Source organism: Arvicola amphibius, chromosome 4, assembly GCF_903992535.2.
Source record: "Arvicola amphibius chromosome 4, mArvAmp1.2, whole genome shotgun sequence".
NCBI classification, from domain to species: domain Eukaryota; kingdom Metazoa; phylum Chordata; class Mammalia; order Rodentia; family Cricetidae; genus Arvicola; species Arvicola amphibius.
In genome coordinates, this window is record NC_052050.1 from 25,270,436 (window position 1) to 25,281,001 (window position 10,566).

General features: G+C 50.2%; 1 protein-coding gene across 1 annotated transcript; it reads right to left on the reverse strand.

Annotated features, from left to right (window-relative positions):
- Nucleotides 1-6,970: 6,970 nt before the first annotated feature.
- Nucleotides 6,971-9,970, reverse strand: Hoxb4 (homeobox B4). Its single transcript, XM_038327636.1, has 2 exons — nt 9,316-9,970; nt 6,971-8,506 (listed from the first exon to the last, which is right to left on the reverse strand). Exons 1-2 carry the CDS (start codon nt 9,767-9,769, stop codon nt 8,208-8,210), a joined length of 753 nt encoding a protein of 250 aa, XP_038183564.1. The 5' UTR covers nt 9,770-9,970; the 3' UTR covers nt 6,971-8,207.
- Nucleotides 9,971-10,566: the final 596 nt, after the last annotated feature.

Below are 10,566 nucleotides of genomic sequence, written 5' to 3' on the forward strand. Positions count from 1 at the left end.
ATCGAAGACACGGCCATAAACAACACAACTCACTCACAAACACATGCAGACGTGCGCGTGCACATGCACACACACACACACACACACACACAATGGTTGGCATGCTGGCTGAGAAGCTGACATCCATATTGCTATAAATCAAGAAAAAGAAAGGCTAGAGAGGAGAGGAGAGGGAGAGAGAGAGAGAGAGAGAGAGGAATATTCCTAAAATCTCTATGCAATGCCTCAATGGGTATAAACACAGAGCATCCTGTGAAGAGAAATGGCAGGAAATGAAGACGGCTATTTGTCACATTTTACGACAATAACATTAATAACAAACAATAAATTTACATGGACATATAAGGCGCGGTAGGTAGTGAGAAATCCCTTCTACTTACAGTACCCCAGCCCGCGGTGTGGCTCCAGCTGCGGGGCTGTTTTACTGATGCCTCCCTTCCTTTTTCTCTCTCTCTCCCTCTCTCCCTCTCTCTCTCTCTCTTTTTTTCTCAGGGTACAGGCTTGTTTTTCAAAGGACAGTTGAATTGGACGTCAGAAACAGGGAGACCGAGCCTGCGATTTTCCTGACGAATACATATCTATTCTGCAACCTCGGCATTAATTATTTAATGAATCACGTGACCGGGAGGGGGAAGGGGGTCTTTCGATTTCAGGCTCAAAGGACCACTATGACCTTCCCCTTCAGGAGGAGAAATTTTCCTGTAAAATAGGTCCCCCCCCAACCCACCAATGGAATAGTAGCAAGGTCTCTCTCCCACAAGCACATCTATACGTATTCCACTTATAGTTCCCTACCCCCACAGGCACACACTTACCCACAGCCTACCTCTCCTCTCTCCCTTCTCTTCCTGCTTCTGCTTAGTTCCTAGAGGTGCAGAATAGTCTGCAGGGGCGTCAGGGTGGGGGTGGGGTGGGCATAGAGACCTTCTCCAAGCCCCTGAATTTTCTCAGCTTCCTATTTGTATCCTTTAAAACTGAAATTCCCCTTCCAACTCCATTCTGTCCCCTACTCCTGGGGTATTTACTTGAGCAGGACTCACCCTGGTCTAACTCATCAACAGTGTAACAAGGGGACCTGGACTACTCTGTGCAAGTCTTGCTACCTTTTATGTACAAAGAGTGGGACTTCTTTGGGTTTCGAGTCCCCTTTAGATCTTTTGTAGCATAGCTCTGAAAGGTCAGGAACACCCAAGGTGAGGAGATGATTCTGGAGCTCAGGGGATAGAGGATAACCAGGAGGGGACTTTGCCCCACAGCACTGTTACTCCCTTAGGGGACGAAATGCTGCTGACAATTTGATAACAGGCTACCGAGACAAAGACCTAGGGTCCACAGATTCCATACAAAAGAAGTAGACACCCAGACTCTACCTCTGTCAATCCCATCTCAGTCTCTGAAATCCACCAATGAAGGTAACTGGGGAGCTGAAACAACAGCGAACAAAACCAGAAGAAAAGCTTCGAAGCCTGCCTGGCAGCCTAGGCTCTGTATTTCCCAGGTGTTAGTGTCCTGGACTTCCAATCAACAGACAATGGATATTGATCAATGAGTAAAAAATAGGGATGAAATACGTTATAGTCTTAAACATTTGACTGGGAGATATCCATGGGGGAGGCACGTGTACGCGTGTACGGGACTCTTTCCCTACAAGAATAAACAAAACCAACAAACCCCAAACTTCACAAGTTATAAGTGAATCTGAGTCCATAGTTGGGGGGGGGGGGTGCAAAGAGAAATAGAAAGGCATTCCTAAAAAGCCCAGCGCTGCACATTCTCAGCCTTATCTACTTCAGCAGCTTTGGGATAGCTACGACCAGGCCGACAGGGCATCCGTGTAATGGGGAAGAATAAAGGCAAAAGGATGGGGGGGGGATGAGGGGCCTCCGCTGGTTTGTTTAAAAGTCTGAACCAAAAGCGACTCAAAGAAGGTTGAGGACCTTTTCATGTAACACACCCCAAAGAAATAGTCTCCCCCACGTGTTCCACGGAGGTTTCAAGGAAGCAGGACCCCTGCGGAAAGTACTGGAATCCTGCCCCAGCCCCACGGGGAGGGGGCGCCGGCGGGACCCAGACTCTGTAGGGGGGGTAGTCGCCTTTGATTGTCCAGATACTGAACACAGACTGGTATTGAATTCAGCCTGGTGCTGATGTAGGCCTGCTCCCGTCTCCTGCGAGGGCAACAGTCTACAAGGTCCCTGGCTACAAAGCCATTAAAAGGAAAATGCTCTCTTTCCAAAGACAAAACGGGGGAGAAAGATAGGGAGAGGGAGAGAAGGGGGGGCGAGAGTATAAATGAATACATTGGAACATGAGTAAATGTCAATCTTTAAAACCGAAGATAGCAATCCTTAAAACGGAGAAATTATATTTAAGGACAAGAAAAAGGAGGGCCCTGCGACAGCGAGGAGAAGATAGCCAGGTTGTTAAAGTGCGCACACTCTTCGGATCCTGGGAAATGTCCACGTTCAAATAAACAAGCGCCCAAGCAAGCGCGAGCTGAGCTGAGCGCTTTCTTGCTGCCGATAAAAGCGAACGTTTAGACTGAGAAAAAGCGAGATTGATTTACGAATCTGAACGCGCCGGTTTTATGGCCGATCACAAATCCGTCAGCGCTCAACTCACGCTGGGAAACTTCCCAACTCCGTGTTCCAATCAAACCCGCTCGCAGTCACCGCTTCCCAAGGAGATCCACCAGGCGTAGAGGCCGCCTCCAGGGCCCTAGCGGGACTCGGCAGCCTCCTGCCCTGGCTGGGAGACAGGCCACAGAAGTCAGCGAGGGAGTGCAAAGGTCCCGTGGAACGGGGCCGGGGGTGGGGGGGGGGGGTTGTGAGGTCAAAGATTGGAAGGCCTCACGCGGGGCGGGGGGGGGGCACTAGAGCTGTGGAAAGTGAGCCCCAGCAACTGTCAGTTCCAAAACGGTTTAGATCTGGAAATGAGAGAAAGGGGAGTCTTATGCCATGAACCTGAGGAATAAAAGCAGCCTTTGGTGAACCCCAGCCTTTCGCTTTTATTGTAGATCTTCTTTTTGGTGTACCCCAGTTTAAAGAAGCTCTACATGACTAGGTCTTTGTCACTTGTGCCTAGAGAGGGGTCACAATCAGCTTCCAAACCCCAGATAGTTGCAATATCCAAGTGGCCCTCCCAGACTGCCTCTTTGCTCACCCCTTTCCCAATTCCTCCATTTATGCTACCCAAGGACAAAGAAAAGACCAAGCACTCCAGGTAGTTCTTGTCTAAGAGTCCCCAAATTACAGGAAAAGATTTATACAATGTGAGCCAGAAACTCCTTACACATTTGCCAGCGAAGCCCAGTCTCTTCCTTTCTTAAGGAGAGCTGTTCCTCCTTAAGAAAACGTCTCCCTCCCCCCCTGCTCCATCCCTCCTTTCTTCCTCCTTTTTGACGGGTGCTGCTGATGTGGGTTGTGAATGTGGAAGATGAAGCATTGATTACAGAAGGGTCTGGGATCGAGCTTCCCCCCTTAGCAAATCTTCCATCTGTCTCTTAACTTGAAAAGTTTCTGCACACTTTGGTTAGCACAGCGAAGTGGGTCCTGGAAGCAGTCACCCTGCAATAGCCCTCCTTCCATTTCTTTCTCCTCATGTTGCTAAGGGTTGCCAAGGTATCCAAGAAGTTAGAAATGAAAGTTTGGAGCACAGAAGATAAAGGTGATTATAAAAATAACTTCCTAAAACAAAGGAACTTCAGTAAATGGGTTGAGACTGTAGATTTTGAGAGAGAGAGAGAGAGAGAGAGAGAGAGAGAGAGAGAGAGAGAGTGTGTGTGTGTGTTCTAGGCCTGAGAAGTAAGGCCCCAGGAGAGAATGTTCCTCTCTCCCCAGCTCAGGAGAGCTGATGGTCTACAGTCCCAAAGACAAAGTCTGTCTAACCTCGGCTAGCCTTTAGTAATGCTTCCTTCAGTTTGCTTTAGGCAAAGCTAAAAAGGAGAGGTGCAAAAGGACAAGGGGTAGGAGAGGAGGCTGAAGCCCAACCTAGGGAAGGGACTTCAAAGAGCCAGACCAGCACCCTACTCCTCTCTCACAGGACTTCTGGACTAACTTACAAAAACAAAACAAACAAACCAATAACAGAAAGACACACTTTCCTTCTCAATCCACAACAACAGAAAAATGATCCAGAAATTCTGAGATAGCAAAGAATTTAGGCCCAATTAGGGGGGTGGAGAAGCTGGAACCCCTCCCTGAAGGGGTGTGACTTTCCCTCTGGGGCAGGAAGCAAGAACTAGCACAATGTCCAGTCTCAGAGAGGTCAAGGGGCTTCCGAGGTCATTTTGTGGTTCTAATACCAAGCTAATCGCCTAGAAAACGTGGCCTCTCCATGAACTCTCTATCCTGCCAACCTCCCGCCTCCAAACGCCAAGTGAGGCCTCAGGGAAAAGGGGCCAGCACATTCAGGTCTGAGGCCAGTCCACTGATGCCTCAGCCTGAGAAGTAAGGCCCCAGGAGAAAGAACAGAGCCCCCAAACCCAGAAGGGAAAAGAAAGGGAACTGAACACTGAGGCTCCAGGAGGCCTGGAAGTGGGGGGAGGAGGGTTGGGAGAAGGACAAAAGAGAATTTCTCTGTCAGAGCACCTGGCCCTGAGCAGCTTCTCCTTTTCAGAGAGTAGAAGATTTGTCTAGAATCCCAAGCTAGACACCAGAAGAAAACCCAACCGCATCCACTTCTACCGGCTCCAAGGCTGGATTCCATTTTTCCAGGAGGCTGCCTTGACGACATGCCACTGGTAAACAGTGTAGACAATCAGAGTCCCGGGCATACACCTTGCTAGACACAGGCACATACAGGCTCTCCCCCAAGCCCGCCTGCATTTTTCAAAAACCAGAAAGCACTTCTGAAAAGTCTCGCCAACAGCTTTCTTCCCTGGTGTTTTTCAGGGCCCTGACACCTCTGTCCCAACCAGTTCAAAAACACTCTCCAGGTGTCCAGGCCTCTCTCCTTCTCTGTCTCTGTCTCCCCCGCTCTTGCAAACATCAGTCATCATAGACTGCAGCAAATCTGCCCAAGCGGCCACCATAAAAACCCCACAAAGATAGTTGAAAAGAAAAAGGACGAGGTGAGATTTTTTTTTTCTTTTACTTGTAAAGACAGCCCATAAAATGATTTGAAAGAAAAAAAAGTCACCCAAGCCAGGGCTTTGTTACCTTCTGTACCTCTTGCCCGCTCTCGCCTGAGCGCCTGAGCTCCGCTGCTCCCATTCATGACGAAAGGCTTCTTCCAAACTGAGAGAAAAAAGTTTTCAACTTTATGGTTCCAAAATTTTTCCCCCTTGCAGATCTGGGAGAGGCGGCTAAGACTTTTTTCCCTCAACAGCCGGTCTGCGGAGATTTGCTGTTGAATAATAACAAAGGAGAGAGGATACGTATTTAAAGAAAAGAAGTGATTAATGGTTGTCTGTATAATTCTCACATTTTTCTTAGCTCTTGTCTGCACAGAATGGCTGTGAACTTTAAGCTCCATAGAAATCTTCGTCGTCGTCGTCGTCTTCTTTTCTTTCTTTCTTTTTTCTTTTAAGATTCTATTCATACCTTCTAAGGAGCAGCTTTGATTTGATTCTTTAGAGACATTCCTGGGGGGAGACCTTATGGTTTTTAAGAACTGTTTTTCCCCCCTCAACTAAGGGCTGTCTTATCGCCTCAAAACTAAAACATCACACCACACCGGGAACAAAGCTAAACCTACTCATCCTCCTCCAGGTCTACAGACAACCCTCCCTTCCTCCCTCCCTTCTTCCTTCCTTCCTCCTTCCTTCCTTTCTTTCTTAATTTCTTTTTTTTTAAACTAATCTCTTGGTTGCATTTTAATGGGCAATTCTACTGCCCTGGGGACACTGGCCCAATGGGTTCTCTGGCCTTCTTCAGACTCCCGCTACCCTTACAGGCTAAACAAAGAAATGCAAAATAAACAACAGTCAAACATGTGAATGGTATTGGCTCTTTATTTTCTGGAAAGAAATGGGACCAAAGGAAAAAAAAAGGCCAAAACAAAAACAAAACGACTTTTAATTGTATATTCTCTGTGGAGCCTGGAGCTTCTAGAATGTGGCTGCACCCTGGGCCAGCACTGGACCACGGACCCCAAGGCTAGAGTTCCAGACCTTCGAACTTCTTGCCTGTACTGCACTGAAGTGACCCAAACCTGGCAGAGGTTTGCGAGAATCACCTGGACCCCTTCCCCTCCCCCACTCCATTCTAGGGGTAATTGTGATCTCAGATACAGACAGCTATTTGGTCCCCAGCCTTACTTTCGATACTTTCTATGAGAAAGAAAATGAAAATTAATACAGGAGCAGGGCTTCACAAAAGAGGCCATTTGTCTTCTTGATTATCTATTTGCTTGTCAGAGTTTGAGCTATGGCACCGGCTAGTTCCTTTGTAATATAAAAATACTCTGAAAACCTGCAAACACCCAGAAACATCTGTGCAAAAAATTAGACTCATTAAAGTCTTAAACACCTCAGAGGAAAGCGATGCCTTCTTATGCGGGAAGGAAAGAGGCCGGTCTAGTGGAGTTCTCTCTGGAACTTTAATAACCAAAGAGCTGTCTGTCTAGAAGGAGACAGCTTAACTGCATTTTATTTGCTTATGACAAATAAATCACGGTATGAAAGGCTTTACTCTCCTTAAGCCTCTGGTGTCTTACAGTGAAACACACACTCCCATTGGGGCCTGGGATCAGCCCTCCCAGTCCTTGCGATCCATTTTTGGACTGGAGGGGAAACAATTTTTTAAGCCTCAAACAAAATCCATCCACTCCAAAGGGAAAACAAACCAGTTACCATGATTTGGAAGCCTCTGAGGTAGAAATTCCCATTGGAGCCTTCAAAGCAAAACCAAAAACAAAAAAAAAAAAAACCCACTTCATTGGGAGGCCAAATCCACTAGGGTGCTTAGCCTGTGCACTGGGCGGCACTTGTTCCTATCTTTAACATCAACATTCCAACAAAAACAAGATGTGATGGTCACAAGAAACCAAACATTTATTTCTGATGTCACTCTGTACAGGACACAAATTTTCACACCAAGGGAAGGTTCTAGTAGGCTCAGGCAGGCCCAGAGGTAGGAAGGGGCCTGGTTTGGAATGTCGGGAAGAGAACAGGGGAGAAGACATACATGACATAAAATAATAATAATAATATTAGCATTAATAATAATAATAATAATAAACGATGCAACAGTGATAACAACGGGAGAAGGCTCTGCAACATTGTCCTTCCAGAGTAGGAGGGCCACAGCATTTTATTTCTTAATTTCACATTCATTTGTGGTCTAAGAGAAGGCCTCTGCTGAAGAACTGTGGATTGGCCAGGAGACATTCCCAGCTCCCAGAACTCAACAGCCCCTCACCCTGCCAGGCCTGACAGGACCTTCTAGTAGAAGGCCCTCCTGGGTGTCTCAATCTCTTTTTTTTAATGTATTTCTTGGGTTCAGATTCCGGAACCCACGTTTTGAAGACCGCCCCTCGCTTCCCTTCTGTTTCCCCTTCTAAACCTATGGTGGAAGGGGGTGAGCAGTCACCCTCACCCACACACCCAAGGTGTGCACCGACAGGGAGAGAAGCTGTGTGTGTGTTTGTTACCGTGGCCAAAACAATGTGCTATCTGGCAGTCAGAGGGTGCATTCGCTGCGTGTCAGGAGTAAGGGACAAAGAAAGACAATCCAGGCTGCGGTCCAGCAGCGGCAGCAGCAGAGGCGGCAGTAGCGGCCGAGCCCGGCCTCATTTGTTAGCGAGTGTCGAGGTAATGGTCGCCACCGAGGCTCGTCCTCTCCTCGGCAGAGTAAACAAGACAGATGGGCCCAGGCCTGGCATGATTAAAGATGAAACGTGGATCCATCTTCACCAAAGCTGAAAACCAGGCTCAGCAGCCTCCTCCATTTCTCTTTCTGTCTTTTCCTTTCTTCCTTCTTCTTTTCTTTCTTTTCTTTTTTTTTTTTTTTTTAAGGAAGAAAGCAAGAGACTTGAATCTTGCTTCCGGAGGTCTTCACCCAGCTCCCTATTGTCGTTTCTATAAATAAGGCTTCCCTACCCCCCCCTTCTCTGTATTTATTCCTTATAGATAAAGTGGGAGTAGAGTAGATAGGGTTTTTTTTTTTTTGTGGGCGAAGCCTGGGGACCCTCCCATAACCCCGAATCCCCCTTCGGTGCTCGTGCCCACCCCCGCCCCCCAGGTTCGAGCTCCTGCTTGGGGGGCACTAGAGCGCGGGAGGGCCTCCATTGGGCCGGCCAGGGGGTCCTCCAGCTGTGCCCGAGGTGCCACCCGAGCGGATCTTGGTGTTGGGCAACTTGTGGTCTTTTTTCCACTTCATGCGCCGATTCTGGAACCAGATCTTGATCTGGCGCTCCGACAGGCAAAGCGCGTGGGCGATCTCCACCCTCCGGCGCCGCGTCAGGTAGCGATTGTAGTGAAATTCCTTCTCCAGTTCGAGGACTTGCTGGCGAGTGTAGGCGGTCCGAGAGCGCTTGGGCTCCCCGCCGGAGTAATTGGGGTTTACTGGACACACACAGAGAGGGAGAAAGAGAAAGTTTTATTGCCCCCCGAAAGGGAGGAGGGAAAGCCCTTTCTTTCTTCCAGCTAACTTCAAGCCTCCTGGTCCTACCACCTCATCTTGGAGGGAGGGGGTCGGAAAAGGAAGACAGACGTCTGGACACACGGAAAAGAAAAACCTCAAACTTTTGAAAGGCTAAGCTGTCGTCCTTGTTGCCTGGGGGAGGGGGCACTGTGAGGAATCTTGGAAAGATTTCATCTCTCACTATTTGGCCTGAGGACCCCGGGTGGGAGAATGAAGGGTGGAAGAGGGAGGGGTGTTGCCCTAGACCTTCCCTGGGTTTAGACCCCACCCTCACTGCTCAGATTCCAAACAGCGCCTTCTCCCCAGTAAAAACTTTTGCCCACTTCTCCAGCCAAGGAACCAGACTGGAAGAAAGGGAAAAAAGAAATACTGAAACTTGATTCAACTCTCTGCTTAAGTACGGATTACTACCTCCTCCTCCTTCTCCTCCCCTCCTCCCACACCCCTCCCCAACTTCCAACTTCACTGGGACTGCACATCCCTGGCGGAAAAAGTCGCTGGGAGAAAGGAAAAGAGGATGACTTCAAAGGCGCAGGGCCCACCAGGCCATAAAAATTTATGGGCGATGTAATTATGTGGCTCTGAAAACAGGAGACCGTAAATCTCTGGCAATGGCGAGTTTATAGCGGGGGACAATTGGCTTCCCCCAGCTCCCTCCCCCACATGCCTCGGAGGTCCCTTCGCTGTAAAGCGCCGGGGGTGGGAGGGGAAGGGATGCCCACGCACTCACCCGTGCTCACGTGAACTTTGCGCATCCAGGGGTAGACGACGGGCTCTTTGCACGCGGAGTGGGACGGGCTGGGATGCAGGGGGTTCTGGGCGCAGGGAGGCGGCGGGGGGCTGCTGCTGACCGCCTCGCAGCGCTGCCCGGGCTCCGGGAGGAGGGCCCCGGCTGGTGGCTGCACGGGAGCCCGAGGGGACAGCCCGGGTGGTGGCGGGGGCGGCGGGGGCGGCGGAGGCGGCGGGGGCCCGGGGTCTCGGCAGGCCGCGTAGCGCTGCACGGTGCACGGCGCACGGCGCCCGAAGGCCGCCTCAGGCTGGAAGCCGCTCTCTCGCCTCTGGCCGCCGGCGTAGTACCCCGGCGAATGGTCGCTGGGTAGGTAATCGCTCTGTGAATACTCCTCGCACGGAGGAAACTTGGGGTCGACATAGTTTGAGTTGATCAAAAAGGAACTCATAGCCATTAATTTCTGGGAATTGCCCACAAAATATACTAAAATTTATTCCGACCCCTGACTCGTTTTCCTGTTTCCGAAAGCCCTCCTACTTACTGTCAAGTGAACAAAGTTAGGGGCCCACGTGATCCTCCGAGCCAATGGCCACCCGGCCTGCGATTCCCGGATAAGGAAATCTGCTCACCCGGACCCTACTCCAGCCAAAGAGGTTTATTTCCCCTTCTCTCCCCCTCCCCACCCACCCAACACCAGGATTTACATAGGCTCCTGCGGGGCGACCCCCTCCTCGCCTGGCTTTCTCCGCAGCGGAGAGCGGCGAAGAGCTAGGAAGGAGTGAGCAGGTTAAGACTGGAGAGCTTGTTGGGTGGGGGGTGCTGGGCAAAGCACAATCTCTGCATTCCCTCAGAGGTTGGGGCTCCGGGTGTATCCCCCTGCCCTACCTCACCTCCACCCGTTCTCTTCCTTCCATAGGGCCCCATCTTCTCCCCAGGGTGAGTGGGAACTCACGCACTGGTTAAGTGACTGGCGGGCCAGGGGGCTCCTTCTTGAAAGGGGGACCCACTAGGTTTAAGGGGCGCTGAGCTCGGGGCTCCTCACTGCAGCCAGTTGGGGAGGGGTAGGAGGTGAGTGAGGAGGCATCGGGAGCTAGAGGGCGGGTGCGCGGAGGGACTTGTCAGAGATGAATGGAACCGCGAGCGGATCGATAGGAAATTCACGCACTAATTCGGGGAGACTTCGCCTTCCAAATCGCATTTAGCTGCACTATTAGCTTCTCTGTGTCTGTCAGTCTGTTCTCTCCTCCTAAC

Bases quoted from the DNA above. Each gene is read 5' to 3' on its own strand.
- Hoxb4 (XM_038327636.1), bottom strand. From the start codon at position 9,769: ATGGCTATGAGTTCCTTTTTGATCAACTCAAACTATGTCGACCCCAAG. The intron at 8,507-9,315 runs GTGAGTGCGTGG...GTGTGTGTCCAG, and splicing joins CAAAGTTCACGTGAGCACGG to TAAACCCCAATTACTCCGGC.